This window comes from Pongo abelii, chromosome 8 (genome assembly GCF_028885655.2).
Source record: "Pongo abelii isolate AG06213 chromosome 8, NHGRI_mPonAbe1-v2.0_pri, whole genome shotgun sequence".
NCBI lineage: Eukaryota > Metazoa > Chordata > Mammalia > Primates > Hominidae > Pongo > Pongo abelii.
In genome coordinates this window covers 109,559,270-109,586,838 of record NC_071993.2, presented here as the reverse complement: position 1 = coordinate 109,586,838, position 27,569 = coordinate 109,559,270, and the positions used below count along the sequence as shown (strand labels likewise).

The following is a 27,569-nucleotide window of genomic DNA, read 5'->3' as shown; positions in this document are numbered from 1 at the left end:
AACTCACTCCCATGTGCTGGGGACAGTGGGGAGTCCCCAAGTGTGCAAGTTCTTCTTCCCTGTCACTGTTCTGTGAGTTTAGAATTACTCTTGGTGCCTCTGCTGCTCAAAGTGTGGGTGGAGCCCCAGGGCTGTGGGGTAGCCAGCTGTAGCAGATGCAGCCGTGCAGCAGCCCTGAGCACAGAGCTGAGTTCTGGCCATAGGGCTGGGCTTTTGGCACTGTGGACAGAAGCAGAAGGGACACAGCTGGGCTTCCTGGTCCCTCAAGGAGTTTGCTGGGCTGGCCACTAGGTTTTAGAACTGAGTGTTTTGCATGGGAAAAGCAGCAAGCAGGAGAAAATAGAGCCCAACACACCCAACCCCGCCCTGACAAACCAGTGCTACTGGGGACCCTGCCATCCCTGCCCTGGGCTTGTCGGTGGTTGGGGGCACCTGAGACTCCCTGGGCCACAGCCTTCCTAAGGGGAGCGGGGCTGAGGAATACTTCTCCCTGTGGATTCTGACTCCAGAACTTGCGAACGAGGAAGGTCTGTCAAACAAGCAATCAGAGACCAGTGGGGCTCTCTGGTCACAGTGCTGGGCCCACTGGGGACTGTCGCTGCTCTGGGCTAGATAGAAGATGCAGACAAGAGAGCCCCTCTCTAGGAAGCATGGCAGACTTCTCACCACCTAGGCCAGCCAGAGGGTTGGGCAAGGAGAACACCGCATGGCCCAGTGACATGGGGGTGACTGGCTGGTTCACAGTCCCCAGGCTCCTAAACAGGCCCCAAGTGGAGTAGCTCTCCTCCCTCCCTGAGCCCCAGCCTACTTAGGTGTGTAGGCTGTGGACAGGCGCCTCACCCTCATCAGGGAGACGGCAAGCACAGGCCTAGTGGCTCCTTGGAGGCCCTGCAGGACGCCTGCTGGGGGAGGGGGCTGGGGAGGCTCTGAAGTGCCCCCTGGAGGCTGAGCTGGGTGCTGTGGGGTAAACTGTGTGGCAGGGCTGTCTCGCTCACCTTAGGCAGAGAGGAATGAGGGCTCCGGACTCCTGGTTGAATTTCAGATGTACGCTCTCGAGCTGCCGTGTGCGAATCAGCTCATGGGGAATGATGGCCGTGGAGCTGTCACTTTCCAGGCTGTCTTTGCGGCTCCTGTGAAGCAAGCACAGGAAAAGGTTCAGCACAAGGTGAAAAGCTCAGGGAGGAGCAAGATGGGAGTCTCCAGCTGGGCTCCTGAGTAATAAAGACAATAGTGGTGACTGATGATAACGGTGACAGCCATCATTCTGTATATGCCTGGCGAGCGCCAGCCACTGCACCAAGCACTTCTCACTGACTGGCTACTCCTCACAATGCCCCCAAGAGGTGGCTGCCACCATTCTCTCTTTTTTTTACAGAGGAGGAACTGGGGACAGGGAGGCTAAATAATTTGCACAGGTTGCACAGCCAGGGAGTGGCCAGAGTTGAGATCTGGTCTCGGGTAGGTCTGGTTCTATAAAGCCTGCATCTTTGGCCAGCATTCTTTTTTTTTATTTTTTTTATTGAGATAGTGTCTCGCTCTGTTACCCAGGCTGGAGCGCAGTGGCATGATTTCAGCTCACTGCAACCTCCGCCTCCTGGGTTCAAGCAAGTCTCCTGCCTTAGCCTCCTGAGTAGCTGGGATCACAGGCATCCGCCACTACGCCCGGCTAATTTTTGTCTTTTTAGTAGAGACGGGGTTTCACCATGTTGGCCAAGCTGGTCTCGAACTCCTGACCTCAGGTGATCTGCCTGTCTTGGCCTCCCAAAGTGCTGGGATTATAGGCGTGAGCCACTGCACCCGGCCTTTGTTTTTTTTTTTTTTTTTGAGATAGCGTCTCGCCGTGTCACCCAGGCTGGAGTGCAGTGGCACGATCTTGGCTCACTGCAAGCTCCGCCTCCCAGGTTCAAGCGATTCTCCTGCCTCAACCTCCCAAGTAGCTGGGATTAAAGGGACCTGCCATCATGTCCGGCTAATTTTTTTGTATTTTTAGTAGAGACAGGGTTTCATCATGTTGGCAAGGCTGGTTTCAAACTCCTGACCTCAGGTGATCCACCCACCTCGGCCTCCCAAAGTGCTGGGATTACAGGCATGAGCCACCGTGCCTGGCCCCAACATTCTATATTAAAGTTTATGGCACAGTGGCTTGTCTTTCCCTGTGATCAGCAGGAGCTTCTGGGAGCCCTTCCTCTCCTGCCCTGGAGCCTCCGAGCCCTAGCTCTGAGCACCATGAGATGAGGCTCCAAGAGTTTCTGTCCAGCTGACCCTGAAGGCTCTGAGGATGCACATTCCGCCAGCAGCCAGGAGCTGCAGGGACATTCACACCCTTCATCTAACCAGATGATGATACAATCTGTACTGCTGAGTACAAGCTGGGCTCTTAGGAGTCGGACCAGTGGGCTTGGCTGGAAAGCAGAACCGGGCCCCTGCCCTGCTGGGCTTTAAGGCCCCAGGAGCCTGTACCAGATTCCTCCTGACTGTGGCCTTGGCACGGTGAGCTGTCACTGCTGCCCCACACTCCCTCCTGCCTGCTCCCCACCAAAAGTGCGGCCCACGGCTGGGACACAGGGTCCCTTTGCATTCTAAGATTTGCTCTTTCAAATTCAGCTGCCCCCACTGACAACCTCTCAAATCTGCCTCAGCCAGAAATAAGAGTTACCCACTGATCCCATTCAAAAGGCCGGATCCTGGTTTGGGCTGTGAATCTCAGAACAATTCCCCAAGTGTCCATCAAAAACTGGGTGAGAAGCTCTAGTTATTTATCATTCAAGTGGCAGGCAGGAGCCACCCAGGATGACAGCCAGACAGCCACTGAGGGGCAGGCCCAACCTCCTCACATGTTGTGGAGCTAGGTGCTGGGGCCTGCAGCCAGGATGGCACCCTGACAGGCAGGGCACCTCCCCAGGGGAAGGTGTAGGGTCCGCAGGCAAAAGACAGAGGATGGCCCTGTGGCGGCAGTGGGTTAAACGTGCCCCTGAGGTCACGGGCCGTGCCTGCCTGCTGGCCTTCTCCTTGTGAGGACTCACTCCCGGATCTGACTGTTCCTTCACAAAGCGGTCCCTTCCTCTGCTTTCCTAAAGCCAGCTCTAAAACTGCCTTTTCCCCTGGCTTCGCCCTTGCACAAGACCTGTGAAGGAGACAAATGCTATGGCCAAGAGGGTCACAGTATTCAGGACTGGAAGGAAACTCTGAGGTTGTTTAATCTACCTCTTTCCTTTACAAAAGAGAGCGGGTGACGCGTCCCCGCTCACCATGCGTCAGACTTCTGATCGAAGCCTCAGACTTCCGACCAACTCTCTTTCCCTTCCACCAGGGCCACTGCACCTCCCTTCCTTCTGAGGGAGGCAGCAGTGACAGGTGAGGGCTCAGTGGAGACATAGGGTGCCCTCAGGGCCCAAACAAGAGCAGAACTCAGGAAGCAGTGTTTCCTGAGCCATGTTTCCTGAGCCCTTACTCCACGCCAACCCTCTGCTAAGGCCATAGGTTCAGTCGCTGATTCCTCCCAGCAAGCACGAGGTAGGCTCTGTTGTCAAGCCTTCTTTCACAGAGGAGGTAAGTGAGGCTTAGGGAGGTGAGGTGATGAGCCGAAGAGCTCAGAGTGAGTTTAAGCGAAAGAACCAGGGGGTGACTCTCACAGTCACTCCCCTGTGCCATCTTTGACCACCGGTTCCTGCCTCCAGACACACTACTGTCCTCCTGAAAGGGGCTGAGGCTTGGCTTGTCCAGGCAGGGCCTGCTAGAGAATCTCAGCCTCTATGGTGCAGGCAAAAATGCTCATGAATAGCAATGGGAGGTGGGGTGGGGGCTTGCAGAAAAGAATCAACAGCACACAGGGCTAGAGACGTCTCAAGCTGGAGGGAAAAATAAATTGTTGAAAGTCAGCTAAAGTCACCTTGGTAACTGCCACAACACACTCACCCAGAACCAGGACATCAAACCCAACTGCAAACAGCCTTAAAGAAATGGAAAAGAACTTAATCATCTGAAGAATTAATGTGACAAGTGCCCACATTTACACCTCCCACCAACCTTCAATCATTTGAAACTGTACTTTAATCTTTTAAGAGAAAAAAAAAATTGCAAAATGCAAGATCTGCAGTCCTGGAGCTTGGGTATTTCCGGCATGCTGCTTCGATGGAAACGCGGCTGCTATACACACACACACACACACACACACACACACACACACAAGAACCCAGCTTTCTGCTGATTTGTTTCTTCTGGACATCGATGCAGAAGCATGAATTATTTGTGTGGGCTAGGTGAGGTATTAAATCTGCAGCCGACACAGGTTTGCAATGTTTTGCATGGTTGTCAGCTTAATCTTAGTCATAAAAAAATAAGTAGTGTGCTCGGCAGCATGGCCTAATTTTTCAGCTGGGCTGTTTTCTCCCTGAGTTCCCAGTGGAGGGGAAGCCATGGCTTCGCGGGCTGGAAGGGAGAGGGGCTCTCAGGGAGGCACAGCTCATACCCGCTGGGGACTGCCAGGGGCATGGGGCCAAGGCTGTGCTCCAGGAGGCAGAGTGGCTAACAGCTTAAGTTCTGGGTTCCAGTTTTATGTGACATTGGGCTTAACTTCTCTCTGAGCTTTGGTATCCTCTTAACAAGAATAAATAACAATAGGTCATTATAACTAAATGGGATGACTCAGATGAGGCCAATAGTGCCTGGGATGTAGTAGGCGCTCATAATATATCTGACAAGTGCATTAATATGTTGACGTTAGCTGGCTGCCTCTAAAAGTCTATCTGACTCCTCCTGTAAAAATGTCAATGGCTTAACCAAAACTTGTTTGCCTTTATCCTGGGCCCAGAATCCAACTGCCTCTGGCCAGGCCAGTTCCCTGCTGAACAAAGGTTCTTGCCTGGAGCTTGGGAGAGGGTACTTCTGAGATGAGGCTTGAAAGAGCTCCTGACTCTTTGAGTGGACCCTGCAGTCTTTTGGTCAACCATTGGTGCTCTGGAAAGGCCCAACTACAGTCCAACAAAAACGCTGAGGCCTTTGCTCTACTGAGGGAGGTGATGCCAGGGTTCTCTTCCTTCTACAGAGCACAAGCTGCCTTCCTGCAATTCTCAAACCACTGTTCTTCAAGTTGCCCAGAGCAAGCTGAATCTATCTTCCCGTAACAGACTTTGCAATCCCTGAGGCTGCTCTCACATCCCACCAAGTTTCTTTTTCTACTATCTGTGGCCCTAACTTTTAACTAGATTCTTGACAAGGTTCTGAAATCCTCCATCCATTCAAGTCACCTCCCCTGGGCTCATTCTAACCTGTCAAAGTTTGAGTGTCCCATCCAGAAGTGAAGTGTTGTGTGTGGCAATAAACATAGTATGTGACCTCACCAGTGCAGATCACAAAGGAACTATGATCTCTCTTGTTCAGGACATTTTATTTCTATTAAAACTGTCATCGAATTATCTACTCTTTGTAACCTCCTCATACTACCAACTCACACTGCACTCCCTCTGTCAACAAAATCTCCCTCGGGCTTTCTCCCACGGGATGCCCTGGGACCCGTTCTCCCCCATCTAGTATGTCTGGCTGATTACATGGAGCTAGGAGCAGAAGAACTCTGCACTATCTGGCTAGTGTTCCGGCAATTTGGGTATTTCTGAAACCTGACTCTGGCATCCATCATATTGGCATTCCTTTCTGACTTCAGATCACTGACAAAACTGATAAATTCATCATCGATGTTCTCATCCCAGGCTTTGATTAAAAAGTAAACAGGAAAGGGCTAGGCAGACAGGCTGACGGACTGACATCATTACTCTTTGGGTAAGCTCATCCAACCAGTTATAAATCAACCCAACCTTCCCATCGCCACAGCCCTCACCCTCCTGGATGTTCTCTGGACATTTCTGTTTTGCCTATAATGCTGTCAGAATGTTCTCAAAACATCTCGCTAAACCCCGCCTATATAAGGTCTACAGCACTTCCTTTGTCTACTTGGGCAGGTAAGCATTTCTTTTTTCTTTTTTGAGACAGAGTCTCGCTGCGACGCCCAGGCTGGAGTGCAATGGTGCGATCTCGGCTCACTGCAACCTTCGCCTCTCAGGTTCAAGCAATTCTCTTGCCTCAGCCTCCCGAGCAGCTAGGATTATAGGCGCCTGCCATCACACCTGGCTAATTTTTGTATTTTTAGTAGAGACGGGGTTTCACCATATTGGCCAGGCTGGTCTCGAACTCCTGACCTCAAGTGATCTGCCCGCCTCGGCCTCCCAAAGTGCTGGGATTACAGGTGTGAGCCACTGCGGCCAGCCTGGTAAGCATTTCTAAAAAGGCAACGACGATGTTGAGTCTACTTAGGGGTCTTTGGAAAAAATTAAAAATAAATAAATAAAAAGACAATGAGGATGGTCTGGCAAGCCTGGCTCTTTCTGACTCTCAGGACTCGCTCTTTCCTTTGGAGTGTTCACAGCCTACTTGCTGAATAATCTAGTCCAGAATTTTCACTGAGAGTGACACCAAGCTCACTAGTCTAGAGAGTGCAAGATGTTTTTTGCATCCTGAAACTTCTGAGTACTTCCAGTCTGCCAACACCTCTCTCCCATTCCCTCAAAGATTGCTGACACCAGCTTCACGACTCTCGCCTGCCAACTCTGGTGTTCTGGAGGCACAATACATGTGAGCCAGGAGAGCTGAAATAATAGATTCAACCCTCTTGTCAATGCCTGTGGGACCCTTCCTGGTCTGATAACCATTTGTTTTAATATGGAACCATAACAGAACTTGAGCAAATTTTGCTTTCTCTCTGCCACTGATAAATGTTACTCTGTCCAAACAATTGGGTCTAGGTTTTCTTCTTGCTCCAAAGAGAAGTACAAAAATAATGTCCTTTTTGCTGGTCATTTGCACTTTTTTTGCAAGACTCAGTTCTTGAGTTTCAGCTTTTCTTGACCCTGTTCTTTAAAGTCTATGCTGACATAACATCTCTCTCCTTCCAGCATTTGTTCAAATTCTTCCAAATTGAGTTATGTGAAGTATTCTCTACAGACCTATACTGGTCCCTGGAGGTATTAGACCTCCTTTTGGTTTTCAGGGGACTATTCACAATAATAACAGACATCTTTTATTGAGCACAGACTATGGTGCTGGGTCCCATGCTAAATCGTCTGTATACTTTGCTTCTTTTCATTTCCATCACAACTCTATAAAGAGGCATTATTTTCCCCATTTTACAGATAAAGACACTGAAACTCAGAGACTTAAATAACTAGCCCAAGATCGCACAATGAGTAAAGAGCTGAGACAAAACCCCAAAAGTAACTATAATATTTCTACATTTCTCCTTAAGAAACTCTCATCTCTTTTGAGTGGTCTTTTCTTCCGGGGTTTCAAGACTATGAAGACATATCTATCTTTTCCTTGAATTCTTAAAAGAACTGCCTTCCTGGAAGACAGGGCAGGACTTCCCAAAGGGTATTCGATGGAATTTTAATTTAAGAGAAGCCTCTAGAAAAACAGGTGCAGCAAAGGTGGATGGAATATGTCCCATCTCAGATTAGAGAGTCACAAGATGTTGGCATTTTGGACTCTGAGGAGGACGACAGAGGGAAAATGTACTGGTTTCATTTTGTGTAAGCCAGCATTTTCCAACTGTAGCCAGAGAACCCTCTTTTCACTGAGCACCCAAGAAAATCCCCTAAAACGCTGTGGGGACCTCCTCTAGGGACTACTGGCCCAGGGTTTTCCCTCCTGAACTCTGCTTGCCCAAGCTGCTTTCTCACAGGACTCACACTCCCTGCTGGTCAGAATTGGGTCCACAGCCAAGTTCCCCACCATTATCTTCTGTGCCCCTGAGACAGACGCTTTCCAGGGGGCTGTCAGATGATTCTCCACGGCTCACCCTCAACTCTCAGCCTGAGGCTGGGGAAGCTGAAGTTCCCCTGGGCTTGCCTTGGCACTGTGTGCTTTTTACCTGGCACACATCATCCTTTCTTTTCACTGGGCAGGGTAAACTATAACAGCTCATACAATATCTTTTTCTTTTTTCTTTTTTAGCGTTTAAAGGATCAAACGGTTTCATGAGGGTCATTACAATAGTCACTGTTTTCCCATGCTCCCCTCCTTGGAGACAACTGTCACCTCTGTAGATGATTCTTTCACATTTTCCTTAATTTTTTTTTTTTGTTTTTTTAGACAGAGTCTCGCTCTGTTGCCCAGGCTGGAGTGCAATGGTGCTATCTTGGCTCACTGCAACCCCCACCTCCTGGGTTCAAGCGATTCTCCCACCTCAGCCTCCCGAAGAGCTGGGATTATAGGCACCCACCATCATGCCTGGCTAATTTTTATATTTTTGTAGAGATGGGGGTTTTATCATGTTGGCCAGGCTGGTCTTGAACTCCTGACCTCAGGTGATCCACCCACCTCGGCCTCCCATCCTTGATATTTTAAATAAACTTTCCCCGATGTTTCCTTTCCTTTTCTTTCTTTCTTTTCTTTTCTTTGTTTGAGATGGAGTCTTGCTCTGTCGCCCAGGCTGGAGTGCAGTGGCGAGATCTCCGCTCACTGCAACTTCCACTTCCTGGGTTCAAGCAATTCTCCTGCCTCGGCCTCCCGAGTAGCTGGGATTACAGGCACGCAACTGCGCCCAGCTAATTTTTGTATTTTAGTAGAGACGGGGTTTCACCATGTTGGCCAGGCTGGTCTCAAACTCCTGACCTCAAGTGATCTGCACGCCTTGGCCTCTCAAAGTGCTGGGATTACAGGCGTGAGTCACCGCACCTGGCCTGGTATTTCCTTTTCAGGCTTTTACCTACTGACTCCCCACTAGGGAAGATGAGCTTTTAGCTCTCTTCCGTGCACCTTCCCACCTTTTCAGGATAACTGCACCATCAGTTTGTGTGGACTGGTATTGTTTAAATTATTATGACTATATCAATGCTGTTAACAATTGAGCCATGTATTATATTAATATACTTTTCCTTTCTGTCATAATTTTCTATTTTCCTTGGATTTAATACCTGTCTTAGTTTTCTATGTGCTTATCACCAATTAAATCAGAATTACTATTATTGGCTGGGCATGGCAGCTCACGCCCTTAATCCCAGCACTTTGGGAGGCCGGGTGGGAAAATCGCTTGAGCTCAGGAGTTCAAGGCCAGCCTGGGCAACTAAGTAAAACCCCACCTCTACCAAAAGTACAAAAAATTAGCCAGGCATGGTGGCGTGTGCCTGTGGTACCAGCTACTCAGGAGGCTGAGGAGGGAAGATCGCTTGAGCTCAGGAGGCAGAGGTTGAGATCACACCACTGCACTCCAGCCAAGGCGACAGAGTCAGACACCGTCTCAAAAAAAAAAAAAAAAAAAAAAAAAATTACTCTTACCAATGGTCCACACATCCTCCTCCCAGGACATTCAAATACATCAGGTATTTATCAATTTTATTTTTTTGGAGACATTTCTCCAGAGGATCCTTCCAACCCGCTCCCACCTGAGTTGGCTGCCTTCCATTCCTGCTACACCGTTGTCATCTGGGATCACTCTCCCATTCACCCTGGATTCTCCTTGTCTCTTTCTCATGTTGGATCCATTTCCTACCCCCATATGTCTTCCTCACTTAGATTTGGATGGAGTGTATCCTCTAGCTGATTTCACTTTATTTTTTAGTATGCCTCTCTCAGCTAAATGGTCTCTCCTGAACTGCCACCTTCAGGGATTTCCAGGCAAACTAAAATACCAGCTTTCCTCCATGTGCCGGCATGCAGGCGTCAAAGACCCTGTTTCCAGTTATGTTTCCTGGTGAACTGGCATGTATCCCTCCACCTTTATCCTCTTTTACAGGCAACACTCAGTGAAGAGGCTCAGATCTAGAGTCACACCACCCAAGGTTCAAATCCTGGCTGACACTTAATCCCTGCAGTCTGATGCTAGACAAGTTCTACAACCTGGCTAAGTCTCAGTGTTCTAAGTCACAAGACAGGAACAAGGGCATCCCACGATGCAAGGCCTGGCACAAGGTGATGCACAATAAAAACTGCCCACTCAGCCACGAGGACCAGCCCAGGATTCCTTCTATATTGACAGCACCACACCAAGGGGTGGTTTATGGGATGGCTTAGAGGTGCAATTGATCTAAACTGATCTATTTCGTCTTTACCACCTGTCTATATAACACATTCTATACTTGTATTTCTCACTGCATAAGGTGACTTTTATAGATCCTAATACACCCTCTCCTTCCAGTGTCAAGGTAGATTCCTGATTTCTAGTAGTGTACAGTTCACAGTACATGCCCTGATCACCCTACCTACACATAACAGACCAACAGAGTCTCAACCATGCTTCCCCTCCGCCCTGGTCTCTCTGAACGGAAAAGTCTTAATTTTTCCACATTCGCGTAAAGGGCATTGGTCCCATTCAGTCAGTGGCAGCATGGGTGGAAAGGAGAGGAGCTGAACCACTGAGACTCCTTTTAGCCACAATCCCAGTCCTGTGAGTCATGATGTCTGCAGTGGCCACACGACTTGGGGCCTTCTCCTTGGGGACGCCCAGGAACAGGAACCAGGGCATCAAGCTTGGCAACTATTCACAAGTGAAGTGGATTTGGCCTGCTGAGCCCAGCCCAACCTTTGGCTTCTGCCCCTTGCCTGGGAGATTCTTCCTTTTGCTTTCTGATTGCTGACGAAAGCTCTGAACTTTCCAGAGAAAGAACCACCTGCAGGTCTCCCTTTAAGGCAGAACTGGAAAAGGGTGTGGGTGTGGGATCGAGGGAGAGGGGACGAGCTCACCTCTGAAGTTCTTGTTAAGCACAAGGCTGTATAACCTGGTTATTCTGACAAATTTTCTGATAAGGACAATATAGGAGTAAAAGGCCACAAAAGGTGAATAGTAAACACCAATAACCAAATGACAAAATGCAGTATTTTCTTTTTTTGTTTTGAGACAGGGTCTCAGGCTGGAGTGCAGTGGTGTGATCACGGTTCACTGCAGCCTCAACCTCCCAGGCCCAGGCAATCCTCCCACCTCAGCCTCCTGAGTAGCTGGGACTACAGGCATGTGCCACCACACTTGGCTAATGTTTTGTATTTTTTGTAGAGGTGGGGTTTTGCCATGTTGCCCAGGCTGGTCTCGAACTCCTGGACTCAAGAGCTCTTTCTGCCTCAGCCTCCCAGAGTGCTGGGATTACAGGTACGAGCCACCACACCCAGTTTAAAAATGTAATATTTGGCAGGGCACCGTGGCTCATGCCTGTAATCCCAGCACTTTGGGAGGCTGAGGCGGGCAGATCATAAGGTCAGGAGTTCGAGACCAGTCTGACCAACATGGTGAAAACCCATCTGTACTAAAAATACAAAAATTAGCTGGACGTGGTGGTGTGTGCTTATAATCCCAGCTACTCAGGAGAATCACTTGAACATGGGAGGCAGGGGTTGCACTAAGCCGAGATTGTGCCACTGCACTCCAGTCTAGGTGACAGAGTGAGACTTCGCCTCGTCTTAAAAAAAAAAAAAGGCAATATTTTCATTGGGAATATCCCAAAGGTAAAATGTGATCATGAAATCATGAAATGGTGGGACAGAGTATGGCTAAAGAAGTCAGGGTGAGTAAAATCTGCACCAAGGTTAGGGGATTTCCTAGTCAACTATTAACTCCTCTGGGCACCAGAGGCCGCCATCCCCAGCCCTGCCCCCTGACTTGGGTGGGAGATTAGGACCCCTACTCTCCTGAATGAGCTTGCTCTAGCCAGAACCCCAGCTTTCCTTTTTCTGAGACACTGAGTCATTTCCTTTCTCTAGCTCTTACCTTTGAGCCTTCCTTTTCCCTTCCCTGGAGAAGTGACTCACTGCTGAAGTGTTGGGTGACACCGAGGATCAAGGATGGGCGATAAAAATACTCCTGATTGTGCAACTCGAGGGAGGGGGATGCAGCGTTTGGACTGAGAATTCAAGCACCAGTGAGGAATTCTGAAGTTGGGGTGTTAACAATGGCCGTGGCTTCATCTCTTTGGGGAAGCGGAGCAAAGAACGGAGTTAAAACAGAAATTTACCCATGCCAGACTTGCTGTGGAGCCCCTTGCTCTGCCCTTTCAAATGTGTATTTCTGAGAAAGGCCTGTAAAGGCACTTGGCATGACAACATGGATCACAGTGAGGGAGGCAAAAAGGAGCCTGCTGTCCAGGAAGCAGGGAGCAGAGAGGCCTGGGCTGTTCCTCTCATCAGCCCTGCAGAGTCTGGCTGGGGCCCTAAGAGAAGGGCTGTTTCTTTCTGGGCTTTCTTTCCAGTGCAAACAACTGTACTTCCCCAGCGTGGGAGTGTAAGGGAAGCCAACGTGACAGAGAGGGCTCCAGGCTGGCCACTGCAGTGACAGGAGAGACCCCTTGAAGCAGGGTTACCCAACACTGCCCTTCGTGCGAGCGGCACCAGCCACAGCCCAGCTGTTTCCCCAGATGGAAACTCACCTTCCTTCACCCCAATTCACTGGTAGGTTGGATGCAAACGAGATATTTTCTTCTTCTAATTAATCTTCATGGACCTCATAGGCTTAGCAAAACAAAACACAATTTTCTCTAAAGGATGACTCCCTGGCCAGGTTACAAGGTATTCAAGATGGGAATTAGAGGCAGCAAAGTCACCCCAATCAAAGGCCAAACAGACAGGTGCAGAGACACTCCTAAGAGTAGAGAGAAATCTATGTATATGTGTGGTGTGTATGTTGGGGAGGTGTTGCAAATGAGAATGTTACAGCAGAGGAATTCATGGTACAGAATCTTAATTCTCCAGGAAATTAAGGCAAAAAATTTTTTTTAAAGATCTTAAAAGCTGCTGGTGTGATTCTAGAAGACTGAGAAACTCAGCAGTGATGGTGAGTTCACTTTTTAGAGGTGCCTCAACTACAAAGTGCTTCTCCCATAGTCAGGAACTCTTCCCCTCTAACATAAGTGTGCACACATGCATGTGCCCTGTCCCTCTCTGGGAGGGCACACAACTCAGAGAGCTTCCTAAGAGTCCCTAGCCTCAAGTGGTAAGTCACTGACTGAGGGAGGAGGTGGTCCTAGAATACTGATGCAGGTTCCCAGCATCTGAGCAACAGTTTAGAGAAATACAGGCCAGGTGTGGTGGCTCATGCCTGTAGTCCCAGCATTTTGGGAGGCCAAGGTAGGAGGATCACTTGAGGCCAGGAGCTCGAGGCTGCAGTGAGCTATGATCTTGCCACCACATTCCAGCCTGGGTGACAGAAGGAGACCCTGTGTCTAAAAAAAAGAAAGAAATAAAAGAAAACCTCTACACACAATTCACCTGACCACACGTATCTTCTGTACACTGTAGAGAGACCAGACTCCATAGTCCATGTCTGACCAGGTGACCTCAGACAGAGAGGATGCCCAGGAACTTCTGCCTCCTCAAATCTCTACAGATGTTGGCAGGCACAGTCTTTAAGCCAGGCTGTCCTCATGCAGCACAAAGGAGCTGCTTCCCATCCTTCCCAAACTCACCCGAGCAGGCAGTGGGAAGGGAGGCGCCAGCAAGCTGAAGGAGGCTTTTCTCAACTGATCATCTTGGGAAAAGCCAGATACAGATTTCATGACTGGAATGCAAGGGTTGTGAAATGCTGAAGAAGCCCCAAAGAGGGTCAAGGCCTCTCCTTCCGGGAAGGCAGTGGGAGGAGGGCTGGCAACGAAGAGTAGGAGAGGAACAGGTTACCCAGGGGGCCTGCCTTTCTGGAAAGGAAGAAATAGACCCTCAAAATGGAAAGAAATCCCCTAGCCCTAAGGTGGTAGAGGGACCAGAGATAAGGTTGTTTTAGTTTCTGCACATGAAGAAAGTAAGGCCTTGTGTCACAAAATAATTTTGGTATAAATGAGCCAATTATGACATAGCTTGTTATTTCTGGGATTTGGAATCATCGAGGCTCATGGCATCTCATAGGAGTTATTTAACTCCCCTAGAGTTTAGTTAAATAAGCCCAATAAGCTTCTAATATGAGGCTTTGGCCTTGTCCTCAGTGCCATGTGAGAGGTCCTGATTCATGCTGCAACTAGTTATATGAATTCTACCAGTAAGGGTCTTATTTTCTCAGAGACACAGTCTGATGTGTCCCCCATGGGGTCCCTGAGAATGGGGTAAGGAAGATTACATCCATTTTAATGGCTGATAGATTGCTGTAAGTAAGCTCTACTCCTTTCTAACCTTGGACAAGATACTTATTAGCCTCTCTGTACCTCATCCATTAAAGGGGGATATGTAAGATTATCAACCACAGGATGACTATAAGGATAAGATAAATGAATGGCAGCAGATAGTAGCTGGCACATTACCTAGCACAGAATGAGCACTAATAAGGTTTTAGCTGCTGCTGAAGTGTGAAAAGAGCAAGTGCTTGACACCCCCAAGTAGGCCGGCACCCGGCTGTTATTGCCCAGGCTTAATCAGCTGCTCTGAGCCTCTGACCTAGCTCTGTATCTTCCTCAGGCCACAGACAAACCCACGAAGACCCATGCATAAGAGCTCCCTGGCCCAGAAGTCCTGACTAAGAGGAAATCAGACCCGCAGACAAAATATGGCCCACACTGGCTGCCCCCCCACAGGGAGAGGAGCAAACACTGGTGCCAGCACATTTCGGGTCAGCTTTCTCAGTTGCAATCCATGTGTATCTGAAATGGGGTCAGGTCCCAGAGTGGGCAGCACAGATATTACCGTCACGCTCACTGATCTGAACTGAGTCCATCATCATCGATCCTGAGATAATAGGAAGCTTGAGTCTGACAGGCTTGAGGGGTGTGTTGGAGAATGTTCTTGGCAAAGGAGGAGGAGAAACCATTTCTCAACTAATTGCTAGCAAATTGGTAACCAGCACTGAGAGCCTCAGAGGAAACATTCTAATCCCCTCAGACTGCAGGTCCTGGTGCTTTAGAGACCTTACTGGGCACTAAACCTTCAGGAAGGGGAGACAATCCCGGCACCTCAAATCTATTCTCACCCATCTCTCTGTATCTCAGCCAACTCAAGCCAAAGGGTAGAAGCCGCAGCCTCTCTGCCTTATGTTTACAGAGAACCCTTGGGCCAGAACCAATACCCAACTGCCCAGTTAGGGTGTGGGCTGAATCTGGGCTTATGTGTATATCTAGGAGCCCAGAGCCTTGTGCCCCATTGCGATGTCCAGGGGTGCAGTAGCTGGAAGTGCCCCCAAGCCAGGGAGTGAGATCTCAGGCCTGTTCCAGATACACAAGCGGGGCAAGAAGGTTGTATCTCTGCAGGAGCTTGTGCCCTTCTGCCTAGAAACCCCAGGCTTCCAGAGGCAGAGAGCCATCTGGACTGAGACTGTCTCCATGTTATAGGCCTTCCAGTACCTCTGGCCTGCCAACAGTGCCAAGGAGGCCCAAAGCGAGAAGCCAAGCTCAGGGAATGGGAAGGAGTGTAGACCCGGGACAGGGTCTAGACTCACAGGTAGAGAGCTTCCATATGTCGTATGACCTGGTGTGGCCATCTGCTGCTGCCAGGGGATGATCAGGATGCCTCGAGCCAGCTACTTCAGGGCAGCTGGCTGGAGAAACCTACAGGCCGGAGTTAAAAGCTGCTCTGAGGTGGCGGTGGAGGCTTCTCCAGGCTTTTGCCAAAGAGCTCAACTCTCAGCACAGCCCTGTTCCCAGAGTAACTCTAGTTCCAGTCAGGCCCCAGCAGGCAGCCTCAACTTTAACCAGCCAGGCCTCCCCTGTGGTATCCTTTTGAGTTCCTTCCCCTGCTTATTAAAATTCTAAGGCACCCTCAAGGTCGATGCCATGTTCTTCCTCCTCCAAGATGCCCTCCTTAAATACCCCAGATCCTGTGGACCTGTCTTTTCTGTAGTGCACTGAAGCGTTACTACTTCTGGGAACCACAGTCAGCAACTAGAGCTAGAATCCAGAGAAGCAGCCATTTCCAACAAATCACATCGACAGCCAGACGCACACCATTAAAAGGTAACTGTTTCACTCATGTTCTCCCAAAGGAAGAGCCTGTGCACCCCAGATGGCCCCCTGGGTCCGAGCTTGTCAGACAGCAAACGTGTAATAAAGACTTTGTAGAAGAAAGCTAGATCACCCTGGTCTTGCAGGATGATCAACCTCCCTTTCAGCCCAAGGCACAGCAATTTCTTCCCTGGCAGGCAAGGTTCCTGCTTTGGGCTGCCAGCCCCCAGGTATCTCCTGCCAGCAGCTATTCCCTAGAGCTGCCCTGGGACTAACGGCAGAGAGGGGTGCCCAGCTCCAGCCTTGCCCATCACTCATCCCCTCTATCAGAGGAAGAGAGGTTGGCAGGAAGCGGATCTGACCTCTAGGGTGGCCACAGTCTCTCTGGAGGGCTACAGGGGCCCCTGGACAGGCAGCAGAGGCCTGCAAAAGACTTCCTTTCCCTTCCCTGGGCCCCAGGGAAGAGAGGCAGGAAGAAGGGCCTCAGCCACAGGCATCCAGTACGGGGCTGGCCAGAGAGGGAGGCCCCCAGGGTTGCAGCTATCAGCCGGAGACCAGGCTCCAGGAAGGAAGGAAGGGCAACTCTGGCCGAGACCGAGATAAGGAGGGAACCATGCTCAGCACAATGGGCTCCCACAAGGCTGGGAGGCCCCAAGTCAGATTTCGCCCCAACCTGGCCTCCTGTCTGTTCACACGGCTCATGTAAATATTTACTGATGTTTATATTCACGGTCTGCTGGGTCCCCTCTGAGGCCCTCTCCTATGACCCACAGATAGATCTGTGTGCCCCAGGCCATGCCTGCCCTTAAGCCTAGAGATCCTGGGCCCATCCAGCAAGGGCTATGTGCATTGTTCTCTCTCATCCAATCCACAGGGACAGGCCCTTCAGAACAAAATAGTCCTCTTGTTCCAGCCCAGGGACACTGGGGAACTTACGGGGCCCGGTCGTGGGCGAGGCCATTCTGCCGCTGAGGGTTGATTGGCGGAAGGACAGGTTTGCTGTTGATCTCGAGTCCTCTCCTCAGGGTCTCCCGGATCTGCTCTGTGTCTGCAACGACACCACTAAGTTGCCCGGTGGCCCAGTGGGCTCCCAGCAATTTTCACCCCGCTCTTGAAACCTGGCTCAGCAGAGGTGCTAAGAAAAACTACCACGCTGGCCAGTCCTGAGCCCACTCTACACATCCAGATGTAAGCGCTGAGTGAGTACAGATTGCGAGGGGACAACTGCGCTCTTAAGAAGCTCTGGGTTGGAAGAGTACCATTCTTGTAGAAGGCAGGGGCAGCCTCTAGAGTTCAGAAGAGCGCTCTCCACCATCCTTTTCCTTCCTGTGTCACAGGCCTGAGGTTCACCCTTCACATGGCCCCACACAGTGACTGACTCCTGGGGATTCTGCCCACTGAAATGGATGTGAGTTAAGGCTGCAAGCGCCCTGCCGTGAATGGGCAGGTGCCTCTCACACACCTTTCTGGGTTCTGGGTGGTCAACTAGCATCTGGTCCTGCCACTCCTTCCCCTTGCATTCAAGTCAGTGAGATGCTGAGATCATCTCTCCACCTTGGTCTATCCCAGGAAACTCTGCCTCTCCGTGGAGAGACAAGGGCCAGGAAGTGAAAGAGTTCCCCTGGTGGGATTATTCCTTTGTAAGGTGCTTTGCTGGTCTTTGGGATGAAGCTTACAAATCTGGTCCCTGTACTGAGATTTGGATCTAAATTTACCTCTGCAAACTGTAAACAGATACAAAAAAGCAAATTAAAATTAGTTGCTCAAAGAGTGGCCTTAGAGTGGGAAGGAGATGATTACTAACTTTTCTAACTATTTGACTTGTTACAGTGGGATGGATTACTTTTAGAATTTTTAAAAATAGCCAGTAATGACTGAAATTTTAGACAAGACTATGACTCCCTCTTTAAATCACCTCTTTTGTCAAAAGCAACCAAATGATTCCAATAACTGTATACCCTCTCTTTGAGCCTCCAATAGGCTTGGCATGCCATTAGAACAAACAGGAAGGTAAGAAAGGGCTCGGCCGGGTGCGGTGGCTCACATCTGTAATCCCAGCACTTCGGGAGGCTGAGGCGGATGGATTGTTTTGAGCTCAGGAGTTTTAAGACCAGCGTGGACAACACAGCGAAGCCCTGACTCTACAAAAAATACAAAAATCAGTTGGGCGTTGGTGGCTCACGCCTGTAGTCCCAGCTACTTGGGATGCTGAGGCTGGAGAATCACTTCAGCCTGGGAAGCGGAGGTTGCAGTGAGCCAAGATCAACCCACTGTACTCCAGCCTGGGCAACAGAGACCCCTGTTCCAAAGAAAAAAAAAAAAGAAAGGGCTCAAATATTTGCACTAGTTTAAGTTTGTCCTTTACAGACGAACAAAAACCTTTTGTAAGTGTTATCATATATGTAAGGATTTTATTCAGGGCTGTAGACACCTTATTCTTCAAAAAAAAGAAAAGATGGAAGAATGAAGAAAGGAAGCAGACAAAGAAGCTGTCAACACATGTATATGTAAGTGGCTGCTTTTCCTTTGCAGTTAGTTGGGGACGCCCTCTACTAAAAACCACAACTGTTTCTGTAGCCAAGATCAGCACAGGGAGATTCCAATAGGACAGCCACATCCTCCTTCCCAAAGACCCCATCCAGAACGCAGTGGGTCCAGAGGCCCTGCCCACAGCCTCTAACCCTGTATCTGTATGACAGGAGGTGGGCAATTTGCAAGCTGGCCTCACACTCAGGCCTCACTTGTTGAAGGCCTGGGAGGGCCCAAGGCCAGAGTGATCCTTGGATCTGGCATGGCCTTCAGGCCAGAGCTGGGCCCTGTGTCAATTCCGTGGGTGGCCGACACTTTTCTCTTGCACTTGGGTGGACTATGGACTTTTCCTGTAACTGTTCTAAGGCTTCCACTCACCTCTATGACCTAAGATTGCAAAGGGCAAATCTAAAACACAATGGTGCCTGCTGGTGATGCATTTGAAATACACACAGGAAACACAACTAGGAATGGGCCAATAAAGTTCCCTTAATTCCGCCCTGCTGGAAGACTTCACTTGCTGTTTAAATCATGCCAGGAAATAAACTATTGAATGGGTTGTTTTTGTTAGAGACCCATCCTAGAGAGCCTGGAAACCAGGCCCTGGGGAAAAGGAAGGAGGAAGGCTGGGGGAAGGCTGGGTGATGGCTCCCACCTTTGCCAGAGAGTCGCCGGGGCTGTGTGCCGATGCAGATGCTCCGGCTGTCCTCGTCATCCTCAGGGGGCCGGCTCAGGTCATCCCAGGCACACTTGGCACTGACACCGCTCAGGTTGGAGCCATCTGTCTCGATGCCTTTGTCAACTCTCTCCTGCTTGAAAAGAACCAAAGAGCCAGAGTTCTTTCAGAGAACTGGTGGCCCAAGGTGACCACCCTTCCAGCCACCGCTCTTACAGTATTTACTGAGCCCCTGTGGTGCTGAACATGGGACAAATGCTGGAAAAGCAGGATCTCTGACTTTGTTCTGCCCTGGTTACCAATGCATGATGGTCTCTGCCAGCTCTTGGACTCCTCCAGGTGAACCAGGGATTAGGGGAAGCCAGGAGGAATGCAAATCCCAAGGGAAACATCTCTTCTACCATCAGCCTTCCAGCACAATGGCCTCTACCTGTTTCAGAGCCCCAAACCTGTCCCCGCCAGGCTGGCTGGTGGAGCTGATGTGGCCATGAGAGAGCCTACTTCTCTGAGGAGAGGTGTGATCCTTCCTCTCCTCCCGATCTTCAGGCAGAACCTCCCAGTCACTGCTATAGAAAACAGGGTGGAAGCCTGCCACAGGCGACGGGCCACACCTGCAGTTTCCCCTTTTAACAGCTAGAGGGTGTGGTCACACAGGGAAGAGCCACTGGAGAGCAAAGGCTGGACTTCCCTAGATGCATTGGTTCCCTTGTTTGGCAAAGGACTCTGGATGGAGATTCCTTCCCATTTCTTAGACTGAAATGGGGGCCTAGAGTGCAGTGACTATCTGCAGACACCCTTCTCTCCCCATCGAGACCCTGCCTTTGTGCAGGCCTTGGTATTGCTGAGTACAAACACTCTCCAAATGGCTTCAAGGAAGAGTTGTACTCAAAACATCCCTGGATTTTCTGGTAAAACACAGTTCATTGATGCTGGACCTTGAATTAAAAGTCATCTGGAAGGCTCTATGCCCATGTGGGCCAAATCAAGCTTGTGACTGAGCATCTCAACAAGAATCTGTGCTTCCCGGCTCCACAGGTTCCACACTGGCCTGCTGATCAGCCCAGAAGCCCCATCTGGGAGAAGTACAGGTACTGTCCTTATTTCCTGGGACCAGTCAACAAGTGGCTCTGCCCCAGACGCCTCCTTCCCATCAGTCATCTCCTCCTTTCAAGTGCTAATGCTGGCCTGGGCAAAGCTGTGGGTTCCGAGCAGGAAGAGGCTAAGCAGGGAAGCGCTCTGTGTACTCTGGGCAGGGAGCATGTATACCCTGGTGTGCTCAGGGGATAGTCTGAGCTTTTTCCTCTGCACTGGCTGCCCTGGGGTCCCTCACTTAGGTAAAGAGTTGCAGACAGACAATTCTTCGCTCAACTTGTCGGGGCTATTTACTTTATAAGTAAAAAGAAAAAGTTAAGACCCAGAAGGCAAGGGACTTATTTGGGCACACAACTGGTTAGTGTAGAGCTTGAATCACAGGAATATATGCCAGCTCTAAAGGGACTGATAGCAAGCAGGCCCCAGAAAGGCACAGTGAATACAGAGGAGTTCACGCTTGGTGCACAGAGTCACCAGGAAAGAAAGCTGTCCTTTCTTCCTGTGGGACCCTGGCTTGTTTTCAAAGACCACTAGGTGCTCCGGGTCCTGCGGGCTGCTCTCAGGGGAGCCTGCAGACTAGGAAGGAGAATAGCTCTTGGCATGGAAGGACAGCTGTTTACCCTACTAGTGCAAAGGACCAGGTTCTTTCTTAGTATTTGGCATTTATGACAGGGGCCAAACAACGGCCCACAGTGCCCCATGCTGGATCCCAGTGTGGCTACAGAACAAGGGCTTAGGGAAACATAGCCTTCCTGGTTCCTGATTCTTGCATATGCAGAAGATACAAGGAAACCAAGTTTAAAGTAGAGAGAACAGAGGATCCTGGCAGCAGTTTGAAATGTTCAGTGTTAAAAGCACTAGGAAAACAGAGGAGCATCATCTGTGAATGAAGAGGATTTATGCCCAAGAACTCACAAGTCTACAGTGAAGAACTCAGGGGCTGCTGGCTACATGTCCATCTGCCACCTCTTGCTCTAACACATGGAACTCCCGGCAACTGCCTGTGGCCTACCAGCTATTTTACAGAAGCATGAGAGGTTTAGAGATGGCGATGGCCTGCATTTGGTCAGGGGAGTAGAAGGAGCCAGACACCTGGCAGGTAACATTATTAGCTGTCTGTGGCTCCTGCTTCAGGAAAAGCCCATAAGAAAGGCAGTTATGGGCCAGGCGCACTGGCTCACACCTGTAATCCCAGCATTTTGGGAGGCCAAGGCGGGCGGATCATCTGAGGTCAAGAGTTCGAGACCAGCCTGGCCAACATGGTGAAACCTTGTCTCTACTAAAAATACAAAAAATTATCTGGGCGTGGTGGTGGGCGCCTGTAATCTCAGCTACTCGGGAGGCTGAGGCAGGAGAACTGCTTGAACCTGGGAGGCGGAGGCTGCAGTAAGCCAAGATTGTGCCACTGCACTCCAGGCTGGGTGACAACAGCAAAACTCAAAAAAAAAAAAAAGGCAGTTACGTTCTTGTGGCTTTCAAAATTTACCTGCATGACAAAGGAATGCTTCTAAAACAGCAAAGATGACACTGAAACACTGTCCAGGTGGGCCACAGGGAGTGGGCAGCTGCCAGCCTGTGTGTCTAAGGTGCCAATCTTTCCAGGCTAGGAGCTCTGCATCTGACTGCCCAAGACAGAAAATATGGCGAAAATGGGGATGGGACCGTTAGACCAATCAGCACTCACTCCTGCAGCTGGGCCATGGAGTCAGTATCACTCACCTACACTACTGTCTGGTACAGGGCGGTGGTGGCCGTGGTGGCTCCCTAAAAGAAAGTCTGGGAGGCAGGAGAATGAATACTGGGCAAGCAAGCAATATCCACTACATTTATCTTTTATTGCTGGCAATCTAATTTTTTAAGCCAATATATAGTTTACATACAATAAAAATATCCTTTTAAAATGCCAAAATGCATATGTCTGAGGACTAGCTTTCCTGGGCTGAAACCTCTGCTCCCTATGTGCTTTGCAGAATTCAGGGGACAAGTTCCAAATGATGCCATATTTCTACTCACTCACACATAAAGCTCCTCTGTTTTCCCAGGATGAAAGCCAGTGTTATTTGGAAGAGGCCTAGGCACAGGGTGCTAGAAAGGTTTTCCTCACTCAAGACATACTTGCAGGTGTGGATCGATCTCAAATATGGTCTCTCCCCTCCGCATGTCAGTTATCAGCCAGGGGCCGCCAGCACTGTGGACAAGGAAAGGGGATACAATGGTAACTGAGGGTATGGGGCTGATGGGCTGGGCCTACAGCCTGCCCTGTTTGCTGCCCCAGGCCTAGGACACAGGGGAATAGTTCGTGGTCAGGGATTGTCAGGGAGTGAGTTGTCAGGAAGCCCTGATGTGAAAAACCAGGGTCTGAAATAACAACACAAGAGGGAGCCCCACATGGAGGGTGGTGGAGGGACTCCCACCCCCAAGCCCAGGGAGCCAGGCTCCCACCTTGCATGGGTACTCACACAGGCACTGTCCGCAGAAGCTCCAGGATGCCCTGCCCGTTCCACTGCTGGGCTGAGTGTAGCTCTTCAGTGCAGACACCAACGATCTGAGGCCCAGGATAGAAAGCCCACTGTGTGTTAATGGCCACCCCCCACCCCAAGAAGGTCAGCTACCCAGGCTCTCTGAGTCACCTCCAGTTGGGAGACCACAGGCAGGATCTGTGCTCAGGAGCTGGTATAGCCAAGATTGGATGGTTCCCTTAGGAGGGAGGGGCTGCCTGGCCGGGAAATGGCTGGGTCCACATGTGGGCCCTGAGGCCTGACCCTTGCCCTTGCTGTGTCTGGATGACACCAAGTCTAGCTCTTAGCTACGAAGGAGAAAACCAAGGCCTGAGCAACTCAAGATGTGTCCTCAGGCCATGTCTCTGGAAGTACGGGAGGTTCAGGGAGCTATTCCTACCCAGTCTGGTATCATGGGGAATGTAAACAAGAGACTTTGAGACCTATCAGGCTTGGAACCACCACCAATAGGTCCTAGCAGCCTGCAGAGCAACTCCTCCCTTCCTTATTAGGGGATACGCCTTTGTGTAAATATCAAGGGAATCAGTGGAATCTTCACATAGACTTCATCATGACCAAAAACAAGCACTGGTCAAAGCTGGGCAGGTTCCCACAGCTTCTGGGAAAGAGCAAGGACGACCCAGAGCTGGCTTCCTGCTGGAAAGTCCTGTTCCTGAGACTGGGTCTTCACTGTTCAAAGAATACCCACCACCCCCATTACTCCCTCTCAGCTACAGCCATTCTCTCCCACCCAAATGGCTCCTTCCCTTTCTCCCTTCTCCCATCTCAGCAGGTTAAATCAGACCATCTGAATCTACCTGACAAACCATCAGAGGAAACAGAAATCAGGAAGAGGCCAAAGGAAACTTCCCACTCCCTTCACTCCCCCTCCTCAAGCCTCCTTGTCCTCCCAGGACTCTTCCCACAGGAAGGCTTGAGCCAGCGTTCAACCGGTGCCTCACCTGGAGGAAGGTAACTACCCCAAAGGGTGTCTGCACGGGCTGCATCTGTGGGTCCTCTGTCAGCAGCATGTGCTGAATTCTTGACTCACTGTTATCCAAAGGGCTGTGCCAGGACACATGGTCCCCACTGCAGAAGGTGTTCTCTGTGGGAGAGACACAAGGATCCTCAGTGTTCAAGGCCTCAGATCCAGGCCTGGAATCTGGGCTGGGATCTCACTAGCCCAGGCTGGCAGGCTTCCCAGCCTCTTAGGGTAGCCCCTGTGAAGGAAGAGAAGCATTCACTCCGGATGGAAGCAAAGAGTTTGTGGATATTTCCAAAAACCTAAATTGTTCCTGCTTGCCAATTCTGTCAGACTTAAATGGAAAAGGACAGGCTATTAGTGTGAAAGCTCCTTTGGCCTGGGAAACCCGAAAGACTTCTGGCATCTGCTTCGCTTCCCCAATATCCCAACTCATGGTGGGAGGCAGGAGCCATGACTGGATCTGCCAAGAAAGAATAAGGTGTTTTTCTGTAGGGCCACCTGGCCAGAAGTCCACAGAGAGGCAACAGGGCAATGAAAGCCCTTCACCTTGGAGAAACAGACCGAAATTTCTATGTTGCTGAAACGGCACTCAGAAGGAAACATCCAACCTTGGAGGGCCTTTGAAATCTATCACCATTTTCCCACAGGTAGATGTAGGAATTCTGAGGAACACTAGGCTTCAAGTAAATGGAGGTCTAGATAGTGCCTCCCACACCGTGGCAGTGACAACTCATGAGGATCCTCAGGCCATGTCTCTGAGATGTTCAGATTCTGCCAAGGGTAGCTGTTGCCATGAGGGCACAGCCTCCTCACACACAGGCTCACCACTGCACTTCAAGCAGGCACGTTACTTTAGAAAGAGTTTTGTTTAAGGCCACATAACCACAAGGGAAAACAACCCCACAAGGTACTAAGTCTGTCACCAGCTCTGACTCTCATCATGGGTGCCAAGGTGCTCTGTATGACCAGCCTACGCATCCACAGGCTCCCTTCCATGTTTTGTCCTTACACAAATGGAAGCACACTATTCTGCAGATTTCACTTAATTATATATCTTAGAGAGCACTTTTTTTTTTTAATATGGAACACTTCCTGAATTTGCATGTCATCCTTGTGCAGGGGCCATGTTAATCTTCTCTGTATCATTCCAATTTTAGTATATGTGCTGCTGAAGTGAGCATGAGATCACTTCTTTTTTTTTTTTTTTTTGAGACGGAGTCTCGCTCTGTCACCAGGTTGCAGTGCAGTGGCGCGATCTCTGCTCATGGCAACCTCTGCCTCCGGGGTTCAAGCGATTCTCCTGCCTCGGCCTCCTGAGTAGCTGGGATTACTGGCATGTGCCACCACACCTGGCTGATTTTTTGTATTTTTAGTAGAGATGGGGTTTCACTGTGTTAGCCAGGATGGCCTCGATCTCCTGACCTCGTGATCCGCCTGCCTCGGCCTCCCAAACTGCTGGGATTACAAGTATGAGCCACGGCACCCAGCAGAGATCACTGCTTCTCAGCATATGGAGAACTATCTCATTCTTTAAATGGCTGTTCCAGAGTTCACTACAGTCTGTCATTCACGATCTCGGAATCTCAACAGTTGAGGTATCTTCCTCCACTTTTTATCAATATTTAAGGTAAGGCAGAATGCACACATACACACACAGACACACCTTTTCCATCCAAGATACGGCTTCAGTTATTGGTCCTAACCTCAATGGTGTTCATTCAGGCAGGAGAAGGAAGACTGCTTCATCTGAGATGTGATAATACAGGGGAGAGGAGAAGGCACGGCTTCAGGTAGAGCCAACTAGAAACCCCTAAATTTCCAAATTCCTGCTAGGCCCACTCTTCCCAGAATCTCTCTCCTTTTATGTAAGTGTGTTTCTACAAGCAACCTGCATGTTCTACAAGCAAGAAACAATGCAACAGGTAAAAGGAATGAATAAGTAATTAACCCCCACCAACAACATACACAATACAAACAGTCCAGGCCCACCAGATGACTCCACTGGTAAATTCTGCCAAACATTTAGAGAAGAATTAATACCAACTTTTCTCAAACTCTTCCAAAAAATAAAAGAAATACTTTCTAATTCATTCTATGAAACCAATATTACTGTGATATGAAAAGCAAAGGTAAGACAAGAAAAAAAAAAACCTATAGACCAATATACTTTATGCATATACAAACAAAAATCCTCAACAAAATACCAGCAAACAGAACTCAGCAACATATAAAAAGGGTTATACAGGCCTGGCATGGTGGCTCATGCCTGTAATCCCAGCACTTTGGGAGACCGAGGCACGCGGATCACGAGGTCAGGAGTTCAAGACTAACCTGGCCAACATAGTGAAACCCCGTCTCTACTAAAAATACAAAAAATTAGCAAGGCGTGGTAGAAGGCGCCTGTAATCCCAGCTACTCAGGAGGCTGAGGCAGGAGAATCGCTTGAACCTGGGAGGTGGAGGTTGCAGTGAGCAGAGATTGCGCCACTGCACTCCAGCCTGGGCGACAGTGTGAGACTCTGTACTCTGTCTCAAAAAAAAAAAAAAAAAAAGAAAAGAAAAAGGTGGGGGAGGTGGTTATACACAATGACCAAGTAGAATCTATCCCAGAAATGCAAGGTTAGTTATACACAAGAAAATCAATGTAATAGAGATTATAAAAAATACTACATGATCATGTCAATAGACACAGAAAAAGCATTTGACAAGATCCTTTTCATGATAAAAAAAAAACTCAGATTTGGAATGGATGGAACTTCCTCATCTTGATAAAGGACATTAACAAAAAACCCCACAGCTAACATCATACTTGATTAATGGTAAGTGACTGAACTAATTCCTTCTACGATCAGGAACACGACAGAGATGCTTACTCTCGCCACTTCTTTTCAACACTGTATTAGAGTGCAAGCCAGGACAATTAGGCAAGAAAAAGAAATACAAAATAAAAGGCCAGGTGTGATGGCTCACGCCTCTAATCCCAGCACTTTGGGAGGTCAAGGCAGGTGGACCACCTGAGGTCAGGAGTTTGAGACCAGCCTGACCAATATGGTGAAACCCTGTCTCTACTAGAAATACAAAAATTAGCCAGGTGTGGTGGCGTGCACCTGTAGTCCCAGCTACTCGGGAGGCCAAGACAGGAGGATTGCTTGAATCTGGGAGGCAGAGGTTGCAGTGAGCCGAGATCATGCCACTGCACTCCAGCCTGGGTGACAGAGTAAGACACCATCCCAAAAAAAAAAAAAAAAAAAAGAAAGAAAGAAAATACTTCCATATTGGAAAGGAAGAAGTAAAACTGCCTCTATTCATGGATAGCATGATATTGTATACAGAAAACCTTAAGGAACGTACTAAAAATTACTAGAACTATTAAACAAGTTCAGCAAGGTTGTAGGGTACAAAAGCAATATGCAAAAGTTATTTGTATTTGTATATACTAGCAAGGAACAATCCAAAAATAAAACTAAGGCCATGCATGGTGGCTCATGCCTCTAATCCCAGCACTTTCAGAGGCCGAGGTGGGAGGATTGCTTGAGCCTGGCAGTTAGAGACCAGCCTAGGCAACAGAGCAAGAACCCCCATCTCCATACACACACACACACACACAAATTAGCCAGGCATGGTAGTGCACACCTGTAGTTGCAGCTATCTGGGAGGCTGGAGCAGGAGGATGGCTTGAGCCCAGAAGTTCAAGGTTGCAGTGAGCTATGATCACATCACTGCACTCCAGCCTGGGCAACAGAGTGAGACTGTCTCAAAAAAATAAAAAATAAATAAAATAAAAAATGAAAGTAAGAAAAACAATTCTTCCGCAGTAGCATCAAATATAATACAATGCTTCATTTAACAAAGGAAATGAAAACTTATACTCTGAAAACTACAAAACATCGTTGAAAGAAATTCAAG

General features: G+C 49.3%; 1 protein-coding gene and 1 non-coding gene across 13 annotated transcripts in view; both read right to left on the bottom strand.

The window, feature by feature from the left end:
• SUFU (SUFU negative regulator of hedgehog signaling) overlaps nt 1–27,569 on the bottom strand; it is a 132,760-nt gene that overhangs the window by 16,995 nt on the left and 88,196 nt on the right. For 6 of the 12 annotated variants that reach the window (XM_054521628.2, XM_054521625.2, XM_054521629.2 and 3 more), the window contains 6 exons: nt 23,642–23,784; nt 22,641–22,726; nt 22,297–22,369; nt 19,069–19,222; nt 16,821–16,932; nt 996–1,130 (listed from right to left, as the gene is read on the bottom strand). In XM_054521628.2, the coding sequence (XP_054377603.1) occupies nt 996–1,130; nt 16,821–16,932; nt 19,069–19,222; nt 22,297–22,369; nt 22,641–22,726; nt 23,642–23,784 (703 nt within the window). Of the gene's footprint in view, nt 1–995; nt 1,131–16,820; nt 16,933–19,068; nt 19,226–22,296; nt 22,370–22,640; nt 22,727–23,641; nt 23,785–27,569 lie in introns of all 12 variants that reach the window. The other 6 variants (XM_054521624.2, XM_054521623.2, XM_009245754.4 and 3 more) reach the window with 1 other exon arrangement.
• Nucleotides 24,739–24,845, bottom strand: LOC112135386 (U6 spliceosomal RNA). Its single transcript, XR_002916667.1, has one exon. It is a non-coding gene; the product is annotated as a U6 spliceosomal RNA (small nuclear RNA).